At 36.1% G+C, this 21304-nt stretch overlaps 1 protein-coding gene across 6 annotated transcripts in view; it reads left to right on the plus strand.

Moving 5' to 3' along the window:
• The window catches only part of SLAIN2 (SLAIN motif family member 2), a 113052-nt gene that overhangs the window by 37801 nt on the left and 53947 nt on the right, over positions 1-21304 (plus strand). For all 6 annotated transcript variants that reach the window (XM_077136805.1, XM_077136804.1, XM_077136806.1 and 3 more), the window contains exon 2: positions 6501-6649. In XM_077136805.1, coding sequence (XP_076992920.1) covers positions 6535-6649 — 115 coding nt within the window. In that variant the 5' untranslated portion in view covers positions 6501-6534. The remainder of the gene's footprint in view (positions 1-6500; positions 6650-21304) is intronic.

The following is a 21304-nucleotide window of genomic DNA, read 5'->3' on the forward strand; positions in this document are numbered from 1 at the left end:
AATGAGCGACCGCAAGGTAGCACAGCCTAAGCAGCTCAGCATTCCTCATCTCAGCACTCACAGCTCAGCCCAGGCCTTTGGAGATGCAGAAAGAAATCACCCCAGGGAAAGTTGTTGGAACCCAGGGGCCTGGAGAGAAAACCAGCAGAGACCATCCTGTGCCTTCCACGTAAGAAAGAACCTCAGTGGAAAGTTAGCTACCTTTCCTCTGAAGAACTAACAAAGTAAATCCCCTTTTATTAAAAGCCAATCCGTCTCTGGTGTGTTGCATTCCGGCAGCTAGTAAACTAGAACATACCTGGACATTTTTATAATTTAATGTATTGCTGGAGACTATGAGGTGCCTGTTCCTTAAGCTTGTATCCAAATACAGTTATGAAAGAGCTTTCCTTGAATGTCATGACCTGACAACAACAACAACAAAGCAGCAACAACAGCAGCAGAAGGAAAACAAGAATACACCTCTCTCAGTTTTGCAGATTGATCTATATAGGTACCCTACTTCAGGGCTTATCCATACAATGAGTTTGGAGAATAAGTACATGCCAAAGTGTAGGAAGGTCCCTCATTCTTTGAATATGTCTTGGCTTGAGCATACATGTGTTTCTTTAAGAATTCCCCTATATTCACTTTTTCCTCAAGGTCCTGGCACTGCACTGTATATCATTCAGCCAGATTCTTTAATTCCAGGCAGCATAAATTCACTGCTTTCCCACAGTGTTCTATATTAGAGCTCTTGAACTGCCTTTTACATGCAGAGCAAGTTCTGAGATGGCAGGTCCCGCTGGCCACCATCAGACAGATTAAGCTAGATATACATGTTCCCAGTAAGTATATGAGGGTTTTTCTGCTCTCCCTGGAACTGTGACTAGGAATCTGCGTGGGCAGGCAGGCTGGCTCTGCACCAAGTTAATGAGAGGTGAGAGAGGAGCCAGCTAGGGCTTTATGAGATCCTCCACTTTTTAAAAAAAATTTTTTTTTTTTTGTAAAATATGCTATATATACAAAGCAAAGAAAGAAAAAAAGCAATACTTTTCAAAGCACACTTCAACAAGTAGTTACACAACAGATCCTAAAGTTTGTCATGGGCTACCATTCCACCATCTCAGATTTTTTCCTTCTAGCTGTCTAGAACACTGGAGGCTAGAAGGAATATTAATACAATGATTCAGAAGCCATACTCATTTGTTAAATCTCATTTTCTCTGTTATACTTCCTCCTCCTTTAATACTTCTCACAGTCTGTAGAGATCTTTGGGCAAAGCCCGTTCTGAAGATTTTCATGTTGAGAAGGGATATCGACACTAAAGGATAGGGGAATGAAATTAATTGATAACCTTGGAGAAGCTGATACCTCTGAGTTTCAGGGTGTATCTGACCTAGGAACCATCTAGGAATTGTAAGTTCCAGGAAGGCATACCTAGTGCATGAAACCTTTATAGTCTCAGTTTGAGCCCTAGGTGTTCTTAAGGGTCACCAGGAGTGATGCTGATTGGGTTTAGCAAACCATAGCAGTTAGTCCTATCTAACTGATGCTTGTGTAAGAGTAGCCTCCAGAATATCCTCCTGACTCTATTTGCTCTCTCTTAACCACTGATTCCTTATTTTATTATACTTCTTTTCCCCCTTTTGGTCCAGAAGGCATTGTCAATCCCACGGTGCCAGGGCCAGACTCATCCCCGGGAGTCACACCCTCTTGTTGTCAGGGAGACTTTCACCCCTGAATGTCATGCCCCATGTAGGGGGGAGGGTAATGATTTTCCTTCCAGAGCTAAGCTTAGAGAGAGAAAAGCCACATCTGAGGAAGCAAAAGAGGTTTCCTAGAAGTAGTTCTTAGGCTTCATTATAGGTATTCTTAGGTTCTCCACTACAAAAATAAGTTTCATAAAGCAAGCCTCAAAACAAGGGCTTGACCTATTTTCTTGAGAGTCTCCAGTGTTGAGATGGTACACAGGGTTTCCCAGATGGGAAAATTTAATAGTTAAACTTTCTAGTTCTAGTTTAATAGTTAAACTAGAAATAGAAATATATTTCTAATATATATGCTTTATATATTAGAGTTTAACTATTTAAAATAAATAGTTTTAAAATAAATAGTTAAACTCTAATATATAAAACATATATATTAGAAAAAATTACATATGTATATGTGTGTGTGTGTTATGTGTGTGTGTATATATATTATAATTATATATATATATAAAAATAAAAATTTCCCCCCTTTGGACCCTCAAGGGACTCTACCAGTACTCTTTATTTATCAGCCCACCATAGTCTGGGATGTATCCAGGTATCATGTTAAGCTCTACAGAATTTCAAGGCCTTGTTCCCCTTCCGGACTCTAGGAGTTTGGGTTGTTTAAGTGAGCTGTCTAGACAAGGGGATTTAAATCATGTGTTACAGAAAATTTAGATTTAAACATAATAAATCTCTTTGCCTTTGGTCTCATTCAGTAGGTGAAGGTCTAGAATACGTACACCATCATCTTTTACCCTGCATTTTAATTTACCTTAGACCCAACCAGATTGGCTTTGTTTTAAACTCTGAGGCCTGATCTCTTTTTCACTTAGTTTAACTGTCACTGTATACAGTTGTGCTAACTTTCAGTGCTGTAGTACTCCATTTCTGGGTCTTAGGTGTCACAGGGTTACTCAAAGTTCAAGGGAAATTTCAACTGATAAACACAGAGTTCAGTGTCTCAGAATTGAGAAATACATTTACAACTTCAGACTAAATATAACTGCTATAAGGGCTTCATCCTACACCCTTTTTCTTTCTTTCTTTCTTTCTTTTTTTGCCATGGGTAGGCTCTGGAGATTGATCCTTCTTGAAGTGACTTTCTTCTTGATTTGATTCTCACTCTTTGAACTGTTTTTGGAGCTTTGGAAAAGGCATTTCTGCCAGTTCTTATGCCTGTTCAAAGCTTCTATGATGGGACAGACCCATGGAGCATCTCACTCCATTATCTTGATCAGGGCCAGTAATACTTATCTTAAACCCTGTTTATGTCATATCAAGATAGGCACTCAGCTGTCTTCTGGTTACTATTTACATGGCTTATCTTTTTCCATCCTTTTACTTTCAACCTATTTATGACTTTAAATCTGTGTGTTTCTTTTGTAGACAACATATAGCACGTCTTACTTTTTTGTCCAGTCTGACCATCTTTGCCTTTTATGTAGCATGTTTAGTTCATTTACATTTAATGTAATTATTGGTATGGTTGGGTTTATGCCTGCCATTTTGTTGTTTGCTTTCAATTTTGCTCAGTTTGTTTCTATTCTTTTAACTGTTTTCTTGGTATGATGCATGATTTTTGGTAGTATCCTGGACTTGGGTATTATGTTTTGAGACTTGGGATCTTGTATCTTCTTGATCAGCATATAGTTAGTCACCCTGTTTAGATGTAGTGTGGGGTCCAACTAGTAGTGGATGTTTTGCTTCCTCTGAGCCTCATTAGCAAATATGGAGGGTTGACTCATACCACCTCTTTGTAGATGGGTGGGGTATAAGCTCGGCTCCCCACGGGACCCTGCTATGTTGGGGAGGGGATATAGAGTGGTAGGATAAGGTGCTCTGCTGTCCACTGCTTTCTTCATTGATAACTGGATGGAGGTGGAGGCTCAGATCCTCAGTGACACTGGAGTTGAGAGGTGAGAGGTGGGGAGAAAGCAGCGCGCCAGCTAACTCACCATTTGCCACCTAGTTCTGCCTGGGTTGATACCTCAACTTCAGTTTATAAATGATAGGGTTATGAAGTAACATGTTTCAAGTTTCCTTTGAGTAATAAAACTTGACAAATATCAACCAATTTTAAGTTCCATTAGCCATCAGTAAACTCCATGTTGTGTTTATCAGAAGTGAGTTCCTCTTAATTAAACCAGACACTATGATTTAGGAAATTAACTGTTAGAGTGAAAAGAAATGTTATTAGTAAGCAACATTTTACAAGTATTTTGAAGAAATCCTTGTGTTTATAAGAAATAAGCAAAGGAAATGGTATGTATTATGATTGCAAATATTTTTTATTTGGGATTTTCTTTAAAATTCAAGGTCCTGAGTACCTTATTCTTGCTAAAAGAGGATACAGTTATGTATACAACCCTGCTCCCATGTCTTCTGGCAGATTTAGAACTACTTTGCAATCTCAACCAAAGGGTTCCTGACCAAAGAATAGTTTTAAAGAATGATTATGTACCAGAACACTTCATTCTATACTTGGGAATAAGGGTGAGTGATAATGGCACTGAAATAAGAGAACAGAGTGATAGAGTTGGGTTTCGTCACTCTAAGTAGGGACAAGTTCCATTAACTTTTTTCTGATAATGGAAGGAAAGAATATTTTCTATTTCCAGTTAGGGTAGTATGCATAGGAATAGGAATAGAAAAGTTAGTTTATAAAGGTAGGATCAACAGAACTCCTTGACAGATTGTTGGTGAGGGTAGGAAACACAAAAGAGAGGAATCCAAAGTTATTCATAAGGTTTTAGCTTTTACAACTGAATGAATTATAGTGCCATTGACAGAAACAGGGAAGATACCATGGGGGGATGGGGGACAGGAGGGATAATGATATTTTCATTTGATTTTGATGTATTGGTGTTTTGTTCATTTATTTTATATTAGTTTCTGTATTTTTAAAGACACGAAACTCCTTACAGCTTTTTAAAAACAGCTTGAGATCATTTCCTAGCTTAATATCCACTTGTTTTAATCATACAATTCAGTGAATTTAGTATATTTACAACATCACATGCTATCTCTTCAACCAGCATCACAGTCTAATTTTAGAATATTTTTATCACCTTTAAAAGGTCATTCCAATCCTCATTTCTAGACCTAGGCAACCACTAATCTACTTTGTCTCTCACTGTTTGCCTGTTTTGGACATTTCCTATAATGGAACCATGCAATATGTGTTCTTTTGGGTCTGACTTCTTTTACTGAGCATGATGTTTTTGAGGCTCATCCATATTCCTTGCACTTATAAAAATGTGTTTTATAGCCAACTATAGAGGAATTACAGTAAGCACATGTAACTTGCATGGGTATATTTTATGAAACAAGTGGGTGTAGGGGAAATTTATGTATTGAAAAAAGTAGTGATATATCATAAAGTGATTTTTTTTTAGTATTATTCATCTATAGAGGTTTAGTTTGCTGGACATTTGCTAACATAAAGTATCAATTTATAATAGTTATCACAGTTTGTAAAATAGGGATGCCGATATAGAATATTGTAGGTTTTTTGTAGTATTAAAGTTGAAAAGAGAATAAACCCCATTGGTTTCGCTTTCATTTTGAATTGTGAATAAGTTATTTAAGGACTTGAAATTGTTTCAATATTTTTGTCAAGATGAATAAGGATTGTGGATTAGAGATTTGGTCATTAGCCTTGATTATCTTGATCAGGGCTAGACACTGCATGTGAAATGACTGACTTAGGTTATAGATAGGAGAGAAGAAAGAAGAGATGGGAAATGTACATGTTGCCACTTAGAAAGTATTTTGTTTATTTATTCCAATTTATTCCAGTACTTTAAGGATATGTTTAAATATTCATACCAAAGCTACACTTTATATTATTGCTCTACTTGATTAACATAAAATTTGAAACTATTAACACCTCACTTTACCGAAACATTTGAGTAAGTGAATATATCAAAGTATAATTTTGTTGCCGTCATAAATTCCAATGAAAATGCCTTAATTTGAAAACTACCCTTGTTAAAAATCAAGTAACTGTTCACATTTTTCATTAGGAGTCACACTTGAAATAAATTAGCATCAGTTGACATAATCTGGATTAATCTGAAGAAAAACTATAAGTAAAAATTTTAAGTATACTCTTCCCCTACCTTTGCTCATTTTTTCCCTTCTGTATACCTTCCCCAAGGGCTTTCAAAATACTGTCTTCTTTTCTGAAACTGAAGTTATTTCATAAAATTGATTTGCATTAAGTTATTAAGGATCTAAAATATTGCTCTTCACTGAAATTTTGTTATTTGAAAAGAGGAATGCTTGGAGGGCACTGCTTAACTAAAAGGAATAAATCAGTAACGGTAGATTTTTCAGTGGGCTTGTGGTTGGGACAGGCAGTGGGAGGTGGAGAGTGAGATATTCATCTTATTATGCCTCTTAGACTAGTCCTAATGAAAAGGCTGTAATAGGGAGTTAGTAAAGTATTGAAAACAAAATAAATTGTTGTAAAACATATTTTCTCATAGTTTTATTAATGAAGTAAAGAGAAAAAATAAGACAGATTTTAGGATTGGACCATTGTCCTCATTTTGGTTTATTTAATACTTGAGACTTGGGTTCATATTGACTATTATTATTTTCCTTCTTTGCACTAAGTAAATGTGGATGGATGATTTTAAACATACGACATACTTTTATTGCCTCCCCTCCACAATTTAAATCCATCTGAAAGGATCCTATTATAGAATACTGTGCTTAATAATGAATGTTACCCTTTTGTTTGTTTCATTTTGTTTATAGGTTATATTCATCACCAAAGAAAAAACTTACACCAATGCAGAAATCGGTTAGTCCATTAGTTTGGTGCAGGCAAGTTTTGGATTACCCAAGTCCTGATGTTGAATGTGCTAAAAAGTCTCTTATCCACAAACTTGATCAAACTATGTCAGGTATGTCTATACTTTTACTAGGAAACTCATCTCTTTGCTTTGTTTAATCAAGAAACCAATAAATGTTGATCAAGATGTTTTGTAACTCAAAAATGGACAGCACAATAATACCTAATTGTAAAGTAATCATGTTAAAACACTGAATGAAGCTGCATCTGAGCTATAGGTTTTTGTTTTGTTTTGTTTTGTTTTTACTATTATTACTTTTATTTTTTTCTCTATATTAACATTCTATATCTTTTTCGGTTGTGTTGCTAGTTCTTCTAAACCGATGCAAATGTACTAAGAAACTGATTATGCATCTATGTGATGATGTTAAGAATTACTGATTGCATATGTAGAATGGTATGATTTCTAAATGTTGGGTTAATTTCATTTTTCCCGTTAATTAAAAAAAAAAAAAAGAGAAGGGGTAATTGGAGCTGAAGGGATACAGACTGTGCAACAGGACTGGATATAAAAACTCAGAAATGTACAGCGCAATACTACCTAATTGTAATGCAATTATGTTAAAACATTGAATGAAGCTGCATGTGAGGTATAGGTTTTTTTTCTCTCTATTATCGTTTTAATTCTTATTCTGTTGTCTTTTTATTTCTTTTTCTAAATCGATGCAAATGTACTAAGAAATGATGAATATGCAACTATATGATGATATTAAGAATTACTGATTGTACATGTAGAATGGAATGATTTCTAAATGTTTTGTTAATTTTTTTAATTAATAAAAAAATAAAATAAAATAAAATCATCAAACATAAAAAAAATGTTTTGTAGGAAAGCAATTTCTTGTTTGATAGCGTTTTTTAGATCTCATTTTGCATGCCACTGTAAGTTTTTGCCCTGTACACATACTGTGGTTCTACTAGTCATTTAATAATGATTTTAAAAACTCATCTCACATTTTAGTTAGCCTCATCCTGAAGATTACATTCATCAAGTAAGGGGTTTTATATGATAGTTTTTTCTTTTACTAATACAAGTTAAAACAAATATTTGTTTTCAAAAATCATCTCACCACACTTTGGGGAAATTCTGATGTAGTAGAAAGATACAGGTTTGAGAGCCAGAGAGACCTGTTTCTCACTGTTAGCATTTAATTGCTCTGTGACTCTATGTGTATTATTTAACTTCTTTGAGCTCAGTTTTCTCATGAGAATGATGTATCTTGAAAGATTATTTTAAGGATTTAATTACAGAGGGTATGAAAAAGGCTAGCACATTTTCTGGCACATATTAGTAAACGTATTCATTTCCCTTTCTTTTAATGTTTTTCTTATTTATTTTAATGTGGCTTTTTATGTTTAAATTATTTTTATGCTTTTTTATTTAATAGCATTTACAAGACTATTTGTGGCATTACATGTAGCATGTCAGTATGAATAAAAACGTAGGAAAGTCACACCCTTTCTTGAAACTTCTCAATCTCTTTTCAGAATGTTACTGTTTTCTGGAATATTCATGTAGTAAAGGATTAATTCATGATTAGTAATTTTTTTTTTTTTTGCTTTCAGTTTACTTAGAGCCAAGTACTTAAAATTGCTTATTTTGATTTTATTCTTGAAATAGATACTCTTTATTTAGAAATTACCTGTAAATGGTTAGGAAAAAAGGAAATTAGAATACAGTTACACTGGCATACAGTGAAGTGTAACTTATGTTTGGTTGGCTATAAGAAATAATGATTCATATAGGCAAATAACATGCGATGTGATTATGAAGTTTCTCAATCTGAGTGTGCTTTGACACTAAAAAGCTTACTTTTTCTTTGTGTATAGAAGCTTTTTTGAAGTAAAAGCCTTTATGTGATTTCAAAAATGTTTTTCTGAGTATCAACTTATTTTTAGAATTATATCCTGCAGCTTGATTTGTTATATTTATATTCATAAGAGATTATTAGAAAAATGTGTATAAGCTAGTAGATAATTTGAAACAACTGGAAAATTTCTAATACATTTCAGTTAGATATTATTTAGACATTTATTAAGAATATTCTGGGCCACAGTGGCTCAGTAGGCAAAGTTCTCGCCTGCCATGCCAGAGATCTGGGTTCGATTCCCAGTGCCTGCCCATGCCAAAATAAAAAAAGAATATTCTTATGAACTGTTTTTCAGTGCCATGAGTAATCTCACCTTAGAAACAAGATAGGTATAATTCATAGTTTAATTAGACGTTTTCATAATTCAGCAGTTCATGTTGACTTTAAGCTTACTATGTGCTGGGCATTGTTCTCAGCTCTGAGGATGTAGTTATGAATAAAACAGACCAAAAAATTCCTTCCTCCATGAAGATTATGTTCAAATAAAGGCAGGCATACAATAAATAAATGAATCATATAGAACAGGAATTGGCAAACTTTTTTGTGAGGTCCAGATAGTAAATAATTTAGGCTTTTTAAAAAAAAAATTTTTATTAATTAAAAAAATTACAAGAAAGAAACATAATTTAGGCTTTGTGGGCTGTATGTTCTGTGCTGTCGTGACTCAACTTTGCCTTTATACCATGCAGACAGCCATAGACAATATAAAATGAATAGACATGGCCATATTCCAGTAAAACTTTCTTTACAAAAACAGGTAAATACTCGTTTAAAACTACTGGTAAAAGATAAACAGATAGATTAATATAACAGAATTGAAAGTCCAAAAATAGACCCACCCATCTATGGCCAGTTGATTTTTGACAAGGGTACTAAGTACATGCAGTGGAGAAAGAATAGTTAACTTCAACAGATGTTGTTGGGAAAACTGGATATCCACATGCAGAAGAATCAAGTTAGACTTCTACCTCAGACCATGTATGAAAAATCAACTCAGAGTAGATCAAGGACCTAAATTTAAGAGCTATACTATACAATTCTTAGAAGATAACATAATGGTGAATTTCATGACCTGGGATCCAGCAGTGGATTCATAGATATGACACAGAAAGCACAAGCAACAAAATAAACAATAAATAAATTTTATTTCATCAAGATTAAAAACATTTGTGTACCAAAGAAAATTACCAAGAAAGTGAAAAGACAACCTACAAAATAGGAACAAATAGCTGTAAACCATATATTGGATAATGCTTCATATCCAAAATATATAACAAACTTTTACAGTGCAACAACTAAAAGAAAAACAACTGCTGGAAGATGGCGGCTTAGTAAGACGCGCGGATCTTAGTTTCTTCTCCAGGACACCTACTAGGGGAGTAGAAATGATACAGAAAGCGCCCAAAGCCACAACAGAGATAAAAAAGACAGCGTACCCCATCCTGGAACGGCTGGCTGGCTGAGAGAAGCAGCTCGGGTGAGATCGCCGAGGCGCGCGGGCCTTACCGGGCGGGGTGGCAAGCGGCCGGAGTTACTCCCTTCCCCCTTCCCGGGCCGGCTGGGAGAATTGGAGAGGCGGTCCCCTGAAACAAAGACGGCTGGCGCCCACACCACGCGCAGCCCCCGGACCAACTGAGAGAATTGGATCGGAAACCCCCAGGCCGCGGAGAACGGTGACGGGTGGGGGAGGCCCCTTCCAAACCCGTGACTCCCGGGGAACGTGCACTCTCTCGGGCGGGCCGCTGCCGCTGGCGCCCTCCCGCCACGCTTGTTGCCCAGGGCCGACTAGGAAATTCGGACGGGCTCTTTCCCTGGCTGCGGCGACCAGCAACCCTCCCTGCGTTCGGACCGAGGGCCGGCTCAAGCCGCTTCGGCTAGCGAACCCCCAGGACGGCGAGAGTTTTCCAAAGTTTAAGGTCCCACAGCACCTTTTACTGGTGGGACCCGCAGACAAACGTGTGCCACGAGCGCCACCTACTGGGCAGGATAAGAAAAACAGAACCCAGAGATTTCACAGAAAAATATTACAACCTTGCTGGGTACAACACCAAGAAAAATCTGAATAAATGCCCAGACGCCAGCAGCAGAAGATAACTGTCCACGCTCAAAAGATTGAGAATATGGCTCAGTCAAAGGAACAAACCAATAGCTCAAATGAGACACAAGAGCTGAGACAACTAATCCTGAATATACGAACAGAAATGGAAAACCTCTTCAAAAATGAAATCGATAAATTGAGGGAGGACATGAAGAGGACATGGGCTGAACATAAAGAAGAAATAGAAAAACTGAAAAAACAAATCGCAGAACTTATGGAAGTGAAGGATAAAGTAGCAAACATAGAAAAAATAATGGATAGTTACAATGATAGATTTAAAGAGACAGAAGATAGAATTAGTGATTTGGAGGATGGAACATCTGAATTCCAAAAAGAAACAGAAACTATAGGGAAAAGAATGGAGAAATTTGAACAGGGTATCAGGGAACTCAAGGACAATATGAACCGCACAAATATACGTGTTGTGGGTGTTCCAGAAGGAGAAGAGAAGGGAAAAGGAGGAGAAAAACTAATGGAAGAAATTTTCACTGAAAATTTCCCAACTCTTATGAAAGACCTAAAATTACAGATCCAAGAAGTGCAGCGCACCCCAAAGAGATTAGACCCAAATAGGCGTTCTCCAAGACACTTACTAGTTAGAATGTCAGAGGTCAAAGAGAAAGAGAAGATCTTGAAAGCAGCAAGAGAAAAACAATCCATTACATACAAGGGAAACCCAATAAGACTTTGTGTAGATTTCTCAGCAGAAACCATGGAAGCTAGAAGACAGTGGGATGATATATTTAAAATACTAAAAGAGAAAAACTGCCAACCAAGACTCCTATATCCAGCAAAATTATCCTTCAAAAATGAGGGAGAAATTAAAACATTCTCAGACAAAAAGTCACTGAAAGAATTTGTGACCAAGAGACCAGCTCTGCAAGAAATACTAAAGGGAGCACTAGAGTCAGATACAATAAGACAGAAGAGAGAGATATGGAAAAGAGTGTAGAAAGAAGGAAAATCAGATATGATATATATAATACAAAAGGCAAAATGGTAGAGGAAAATATTATCCAAACAGTAATAACACTAAATGTCAATGGACTGAATTCCCCAATCAAAAGACATAGATTGGCAGAATGGATTAAAAAACAGGATCCTTCGATATGCTGTCTACAGGAAACACATCTTAGACCCAAAGATAAATATAGGTTGAAAGTGAAAGGTTGGGAAAAGATATTTCATGCAAATAACAACCAGAAAAGAGCAGGAGTGGCTATACTAATATCCAACAAATCAGACTTCAAATGTAAAACAGTTAAAAGAGACAAAGAAGGACACTATATACTAATAAAAGGAACAATTAAACAAGAAGACATAACAATCATAAATATTTACGCACCGAATCAGAATGCCCCAAAATACGTGAGGAATATACTGCAAACACTGAAAAGGGAAATAGACTCATATACCATAATAGTTGGAGACTTCAACTCACCACTCTCATCAAGGGATAGAACATCTAGACAGAGGATCAACAAAGAAATAGAGAATCTGAATATTACTATAAATGAACTAGACTTAATAGACATTTATAGGACATTACATCCCACAACAGCAGGATACACCTTTTTCTCAAGTGCTCATGGATCATTCTCAAAGATAGACCATATGCTAGGTCACAAAGCAAGTCTCAACAAATTTAAAAAGATTGAAATCTTACACAACACTTTCTCGGACCATAAAGGAATGATGTTGGAAATCAATAATAGGCAGAGTGCCAGAAAATTCACAAATACGTGGAGGCTCAACAACACACTCCTAAACAACGACTGGGTCAAAGAAGAAATTGCAAGAGAAATTAGCAAATACCTCGAGGTGAATGAAAATGAAAACACAACATATCAAAACTTATGGGACGCAGCAAAGGCAGTGCTAAGAGGGAAATTTATTGCTCTAAATGCCTATATCAGAAAAGAAGAAAAGGCAAAAATTCAGGAATTAACTATCCATTTGGAAGAACTGGAGAAAGAACAGCAAGCTAACCCCAAAGCAAGCAAAAGGAAAGAAATAACAAAGATTAGAGCAGAAATAAATGAAATTGAAAACATAAAAACAATAGAGAAAATCAATAAGGCCAGAAGTTGGTTCTATGAGAAAATCAATAAGATTGATGGGCCCTTAGCAAGATTGACAAAAAGAAGAAGAGAGAGGATGCAAATAAATAAGATCAGAAATGGAAGAGGAGACATAACTACTGACCTCACAGAAATAAAGGAAGTAATGGCAGGATACTATGAACAACTTTACGCTAATAAATACAACAATTTAGAGGAAATGGGTGGGTTCCTGGAAAGACATGAACAACCAACTTTGACTCAAGAAGACGTAGATGACCTCAACAAACCAATCACAAGTAAAGAAATTGAATTAGTCATTCAAAAGCTTCCTAAAAAGAAAAGTCCAGGACCAGATGGCTTCACATGTGAATTCTACCAAACGTTCCAGAAAGAATTAGTACCAATTCTCTTCAAACTCTTCAAAAAAATCGGAGTGGAGGGAAAACTACCTAATTCATTCTATGAAGCCAACATCACCCTCATACCAAAACCAGGCAAAGATATTACAAAAAAAGAAAACTACAGACCAATCTCTCTAATGAATACAGATGCAAAAATCCTCAATAAAATTCTAGCAAATCGTATCCAACAACACATTAAAAGAATTATACATCATGACCAAGTAGGATTCATCCCAGGTATGCAAGGATGGTTCAACATAAGAAAATCAATTAATGTAATACACCATATCAACAAATCAAAGCAGAAAAATCACATGATCATCTCAATTGATGCAGAGAAGGCATTCGACAAGATTCAACATCCTTTCCTGTTGAAAACACTTCAAAAGATAGGAATACAAGGGAACTTCCTTAAAATGATAGAGGGAATATATGAAAAACCCACAGCTAATATCATCCTCAATGGGGAAAAATTGAAAACTTTCCCCCTAAGATCAGGAACAAGACAAGGATGTCCACTATCACCACTATTATTCAACATTGTGTTGGAGGTTCTAGCCAGAGCAATTAGACAAGAAAAAGAAATACAAGGCATCAAAATTGGAAAGGAAGAAGTAAAACTATCACTGTTTGCAGACGATATGATACTATACGTCGAAAACCCAGAAAAATCCACAACAAAACTACTAGAGCTAATAAATGAGTACAGCAAAGTAGCAGGTTACAAGATCAACATTCAAAAATCTGTAGCATTTCTATACACTAGTAATGAACAAGCTGAGGGGGAAATCAAGAAACGAATCCCATTTACAATTGCAACTAAAAGAATAAAATACCTAGGAATAAATTTTAACTAAAGAGACAAAAAACCTATATAAAGAAAACTACAAAAAACTGCTAAAAGAAATCACAGAAGACCTAAATAGATGGAAGGGCATACCGTGTTCATGGATTGGAAGACTAAATATAGTTAAGATGTCAATCCTACCTAAATTGATTTACAGATTCAATGCAATACCAATCAAAATCCCAACAACTTATTTTTCAGAAATAGAAAAACCAATAAGCAAATTTATCTGGAAGGGCAGGGTGCCCCGAATTGCTAAAAACCTCTTGAGGAAAAAAAACGAAGCTGGAGGTCTCGCGCTGCCTGACTTTAAGGCATATTATGAAGCCACAGTGGTCAAAACAGCATGGTATTGGCATAAAGATAGATATATCGACCAATGGAATCGAATAGAGTGCTCAGATATAGACCCTCTCATCTATGGACATTTGATCTTTGATAAGGCAGTCAAGCCAACTCACCTGGGACAGAGCAGTCTCTTCAATAAATGGTGCCTAGAGAACTGGATATCCATATGCAAAAGAATGAAAGAAGACCCATCTCTCACACCCTATACAAAAGTTAACTCAAAATGGATCAAAGATCTAAACATTAGGTCTAAGACCATAAAACAGTTAGAGGAAAATGTTGGGAGATATCTTATGGATCTTACAACTGGAGGCGGTTTTATGGACCTTAAACCTAAAGCAAGAGCACTGAAGAAGGAAATAAATAAATGGGAACTCCTCAAAATTAAACACTTTTGTGCATCAAAGAACTTCATCAAGAAAGTAGAAAGACAGCCTTCACAATGGGAGACAATATTTGGAAATGATATATCAGATAAAGGTCTAGTATCCAGAATTTATAAAGAGATTGTTCATCTCAACAACAAAAAGACAGCCAACCCAATTACAAAATGGGAAAAAGACTTGAACAGACACCTCTCAGAAGAGGAAATACGGATGGCCAAGAGGCACATGAAGAGATGCTCAATGTCCCTGGCCATTAGAGAAATGCAAATCAAAACCACAATGAGTTATCATCTCACACCCACCAGAATGGCCATTATCAACAAAACAGAAAATGACAAGTGCTGGAGAGGATGCAGAGAAAGAGGCACACTTATCCACTGTTGGTGGGAATGTCAAAGGGTGCAACCACTGTGGAAGGCAGTTTGGCGGTTCCTCAAAAAGCTGAATATAGAATTGCCATACGACCCAGCAATACCATTGCTAGGTATCTACTCAAAGGACTTAAGGGCAAAGACACAAACGGACATTTGCACACCAATGTTTATAGCAGCATTATTTACAATTGCAAAGAGATGGAAACAGCCAAAATCTCCATCAACAGAAGAGTGGCTAAACAAACTGTGGTATATACATACGATGGAATATTATGCAGCTTTAAGACAAGATAAACTTATGAACCATGTAATAACATGGATGGACCTAGAGAATATTATGCTGAGTGAATCCAGCCAAAAACTAAAGGACAAATACTGTATGGTCCCACTGATGTGAACGGACATTCGAGAATAAACTTGAAATATGTCATTGGTAACAGAGTTCAGCAGGAGTTAGAAACAGGGTAAGACAATGGGTAATTGAAGCTGAAGGGATACAGACTGTGCAACAGGACTAGATACAAAAACTCAAAAATGGACAGCACAATAATACCTAATTGTAAAGTAATCATGTTAAAACACTGAATGAAGCTGCATCTGAGCTATAGGTTTTTGTTTTGTTTTGTTTTGTTTTGTTTTGATTTTACTATTATTACTTTTATTTTTTTCTCTATATTAACATTCTATATCTTTTTCGGTTATGTTGCTAGTTCTTCTAAACCAATGCAAATGTACTAAGAAATGATGATCATGCATCTATGTGATGATGTTAAGAATTAATGATTGCATGTGTAGAATGGTATGATCTCTAAATGTTGGGTTAATTTCTTTTTTTCCGTTAATTAAAAAAAAAAAAAAAGAGAAGGGATAATTGGAGATGAAGGGATACAGACTGTACAACGGGACTGGATATAAAAACTCAGAAATGGACAGCACAATACTACCCAATTGTAATGCAATTATGTTAAAACACTGAATGAAGCTGCATGTGAGGTATAGGTTTTTTTTGTTTTTTTTTCTTTCTATTATTGTTTTAATTCTTATTCTGTTGTCTTTTTATTTCTTTTTCTGAATCGATGCAAATGTACTAAGAAATGATGAATATGCAACTATGTGATGTTATTAAGAATTACTGATTGTACATGTAGATTGGAATGATTTCTAATTGTTTTGTTAATTCTTTTTTTAATTAATAAAAAAAAAAAGAGACACAAGAAACATGTCAACCAAAAAAAAAAAAGAAAAACAACTTAATTAAAAAATGAGCTAAGATTACCCCATTCACATTACCCCATAGAAAAGATTAAAAAGTGTTCAGACTTCGTCTAGAGATATGAATGAAGCCGATCGGGTTAGGACTAAGGTAGATCAGAATACAGGGTAATGGATGATATGATCCATATTTTAAAACTTCAACTTCTGTGTGAGACCAAAGGGAGAGATGTTTATTTGGTGTAAAATTATTATTTTGGGTAGCGCATTACCTAATTTAACTTGCATGGTCAGTTTAGCTGAACACTGTAAATACATGAAATCTTGAATAGGGCCTGAGATCTTGTCAGTTTGTCCAGGTTAGTGTGATGCTCCAATATATCCCAGAGTAATTTGGGCAGTGAGTAAAAATATTTGCAAAGTCCCTTTAGAGTACTGGGGACAAAGGAGGAAATATCCAACTTCCCCATCTGGGGAATTCCTGATATTTTCTCAAGCAATGGGGACAACCAAATCAGTAGGCTAAGACCACGATCTTGGGGTTTGTGCCTATGAAATTTCCTGCAAAGAAGAAGCTAAGTCTATTGATAATTATGCCTGAGAGTTACCCGCAGAGAACCTCTTGTTGCTCAGATATGGCCTCTCTCTCTAAGCCAATTTGGCATGTATACTCACTGCCCTCCCCCCTATGTGGGACATGACTCCCAGGGGTGTAAATCTCCCTGGTAATATGGGACAAAATTCCCGGACTGAGCCAGGACCCAGCATCATGTCATTGAGAAAACCTTCTTGACTAAAAGGGGGAAGAGAGAAATGGGTCAAAATAAAGTTTAAGTGGCTGAGAGATTTCAGATAGAGTCAAAAAGCTATCCTGGAGGTTATTCTTATGCATTATATAGATATCCTTTTTTAGTTTATGATGTATTGGAGTGGCTGGAAGGAAGTACCTAAAACAGATGACCTGTGTTGCAGTAGCCTTGATTCTTGAAGATGAGATTGTATAATGATATACCTTTTACACTGTGACTTTGTGATTGTGAAAACTTTGTGTCTGACGCTCGTTTATCTTGGGTATGGACAGATGAGAAAAACAATATGGGTAAAATAAATAAATAAATAATAGGGGGATAAGAAAGAAAATAAATTTGGGTAGATGGAAATACTAGTAGTCAGTGAGAGGGAAGGGTAAGGGGTAGAATGCATGAATTTTTTCTTTTTATTTCTTTTTCTGGAGTGATGCAAATGTTTTAAAAATGGTCATGGTGATGAATACACAACTATAGAATAAAAATAGAGTAAAAAAAATTGTTTTGGCTTATACTGCGTTTCCTATTTTATTAAGACAGTATCTCACTGACTTTTTATTGGTTGTACCAATAAGTATGATGAAGGGGACAGAATTTAAAGTCAGAACACTTGAGTTTGAATCTTACATTTATAGATTATTATTACCACAGTGATTCTGAGCAAATACATTCTGAATCCAGTTCTCAGTTTCTTGAATATACATGGAGGGAACTGCAATTTTCTTACCTGCTAATGGGACTGCTGTAACATTTAGGGGAGACAGAGCAAAAAAAACAGGCTTTGTAATGATTAAATGTCAACTCTAAAATGCTTTACAATTAGCATTTTCTAACACATTTTTATAGCATAGCCATTCTGACCACTTTCCTGGCAAAGTAATATTTTAAATAAAATAGTATTATTAGATCCACCCCCAGCCCACACAGGCGCAATGCCGACCCACTACTGTGAGGTCTGTGCATGTGCACAAAGGGCCACATGCCCTACACGGGCGCAAACCAGGTCCCCGCCCTTCAGACCCGTGCACCTACACAACCACATCCTCCCCCACCGCTGGGTGCCCACACTCACAGGCATCAGCATAGCATCCCCAACCTGCACCTGTACCTGCCCTTTAATGCATCACTGCACTGTTGTGCCCTGCCCCATGCCCTGTATCCTTCCCCACATCCATTCTGCAAATACAAGGCTTCAGACTACTGAAGGAAATCAACTTACAAATTAAACCAACCAAAATACCATGAAGACAGCAGAAGATCACTAAAATATTATGATGCAGACAGATATACCCCAGCCTAACAACCAAATTAAAACACCAGAGGAGACACAGACCCTGGAACAATTAATCAAAGATGTTCATATTACTCTACTAAATAAAATAAATGGGGTGGCTAATGACATAAATGAGATCAAGAAGATACTACAAGAGCATAAAGAGGAATTTGAAAGAATAAATAGAAAAATAGCATCTATCACAGAGATTAAAGATGCTGTAGACCAAATAAAAAATATACTAGAGACACACAATAGCAGATTTGAAAAGGCAGAAGAAAGAATAAGTGAACTAGAGTACAAGACAACTGATTTCAAATACTTAGAACAGCAAATGGCAAAAAAGGTGGAAAAATTTGAATTGGATCTTAGGGAAATGGTAGACAATAAACGGTCACAAGTGTAAGAATCATTGGTGTCCCAGAAGGAGACGAGAACAGTAAACAGCTAGGAAGATTAGTTGAGGATATAATGGTAAAAACTTCCCAATCCTTATAAAGGACATAAATATGCAAGTGAAAGAAGCTCAACGGATTCCAAATAGAATAAACCCAAATAGGCCTTCCCTAAGACACATACTAAATAGTCTGTCAAATGTTGAAGAGAAGCAGAAAACCCTGAAAGCGGCAAGAGAAAAACAATCTACAACATACAAGGGAAACCAAATAAGACTGAGTTCAGACTACTCACTTGGCACCATGGAGGCAAGAGAAAAACAATCTACAACATACAAGGTATACCAAATAAGACTGAGTTCAGACTACTCACTTGGCACCATGGAGGTGAGAAGGCAGTGGTACAATATATTTAAGACCATGAAAGAGGAAGACTTCCAGCAAATAATTCTTTTACCAGCCAGTGTCCTTCAGAACTGAGGGAGAGATTAAAATTTTCACAGACAAATCCTGAAGGAATTTGTCAACAAGAGACCAGCCCTACAAGAAATACTAAAGGGAGTTCTGCCAGGTGATAGTAAAAAATAAGAGAGGGAGGTCTGCAGGAGGGCACAGAATTGAAGACTACCTGTAAGGGTAATTTAAAGGATAAAAAGAAAAAGAGGGAAAAGAATATGTAGATGTGACAAATAAAATCCAAAAGATAAAATGGTAGATTCAAGAAATGCCTTTTTAGTAATAGCTTTGAACGTTAATGGACTAAACTTGCCAATTAAAAGATGCAGATTGGCAGAATGGATTAAGAAATATAATGCAGCTATGTGCTGCTTACAAGAGACTCATCTTAGACACAGGATACAAGTACATTGAAAGTGAAAGGATGGAAAAAGATTTTCCATGCAAGTTGTAACCAAAAGAAAGCAGGAGTAGCTACACTAATATCAGACAAAATAGACTTTAAATGTAATGGCATCAAAAAAACAAAGGACACTACATATTAATTAAAGGGATGATTCACCAAGAAGAAATAACAATCATAAATGTTTATGCTCTCATTCAAGGAGCTCCAAAGTACATGAGACAGACGTTGGCAAAACTGAAGGGAGCAATAGATGTTTCACCATAATAGTAGGAGACTTCAATACACTACTCTTCTCTATAGACAGAAGATCAACAAGGAAATAGAGAAGTTAAACAACTTGATAAATGAATTAGACCTAACAAACATATATGGGTTATTATACCCCACACCAGAATATGCATGCCTCTCTAGTGCTCATGGAACTTTCTCCTGGATAGATCATATGCTGGGGCACAAAACAGGTCTTTACAAATTTTAAAACATTGAAATTATTCAAAGTACTTTCTCTGATCACAGTGTAATGAAGCTAGATCTCAGTAACCACCAAAGAATGAAAACATTCACAGATATGTGGAGATTAAATAACATATTCTTAAACAACTAGTGGATCAAAAAAGAAAGTGCTAGAGAAAACAGTAGCTACCTGGAGACAAATGAAAATGAGAAGACAACATATCAGAACTTATGGGGTGTGGCAAAGGCTGTGCTGAGAGGGAAATTTATTGCCCTAAATGCCTATATTAAAAACACAAAAGAGCAAAAATTGAGGACTTGACTGCCCCAATGGAGGAACTTGAGAAAGAACAGGAAGCTAACCCCAAAACAAACAGCAGAAGAGAAATAGCAAAGATTAAAGCAGAGTTAAATGAATGGGGAAACAAAAGAACAATAGATGAGTAAAACCAAAAGTTGGTTCTTTGAGAAAATCAACAAAATTGATGGGCCACTAGCAAGACTGACAAAGGAAAAGAGAGAGAGGATGCAATAAGACAAAATCAGAAATGAGAAGGGATGCATTACCACAGAACTTGAAGAAATAAAAGAAACTATAATAGGATACTATGAACAGCTGTATGCCAACAAACTAGACAGCTTAGATGAAATGGACAAATTCCTGGAAACAAACAATCTACACTGACTCAGAAAGAAACAGAAGATCTCAGCAAACCAATCTCAAGTAAAGAGGTTCAATCAGTCATCAAAGATATTCCTACAAAGAAAAACCCAGGGCCAGATGGCTTCATAGGGAAATTTTATCAAACAATCCAAAAAAAACTAACACCAATCCTGCTCAAACTTTTCCCAAAAATTGAGGAAAAAGGAACAATACCTAACTCATTTTATGAAGCTAACATTTTAGTATCAAAACCAGGTGAAGATGCTGAAGGAAAACTACGTGCCAATCTCCCTAATGGACATGGAGGCAAAAATTCTCAACAAAATAGTAGCAAATCGAATCCAACAACACATTAAAAGAATTATACACCACGACCAAGTGGGGTTTATGTCAGGAATACAAGGATGGTTCAATACAAGAAACTCAATTAATGTAATACAGCACATTAACAGATCGAAAGGGGAAAATCACATGATCATCTAGATTGATGCTGAAAAAGCATTCTACAGCAAAGGCACTTGAGCTAATAAACAAATTCAGCAAGGTGGCAGGATATAAAATTAATGTGCAAAAATCAGTAACATTTCTATACACAAGCAATGACCAAGCTGAGAAGTCAGTTAAGGGAAAATTCCATTCAAAATAGCAACTAAA

This window comes from Tamandua tetradactyla, chromosome 19 (assembly GCF_023851605.1).
Source record: "Tamandua tetradactyla isolate mTamTet1 chromosome 19, mTamTet1.pri, whole genome shotgun sequence".
Taxonomy (NCBI): Eukaryota; Metazoa; Chordata; class Mammalia; order Pilosa; family Myrmecophagidae; genus Tamandua; species Tamandua tetradactyla.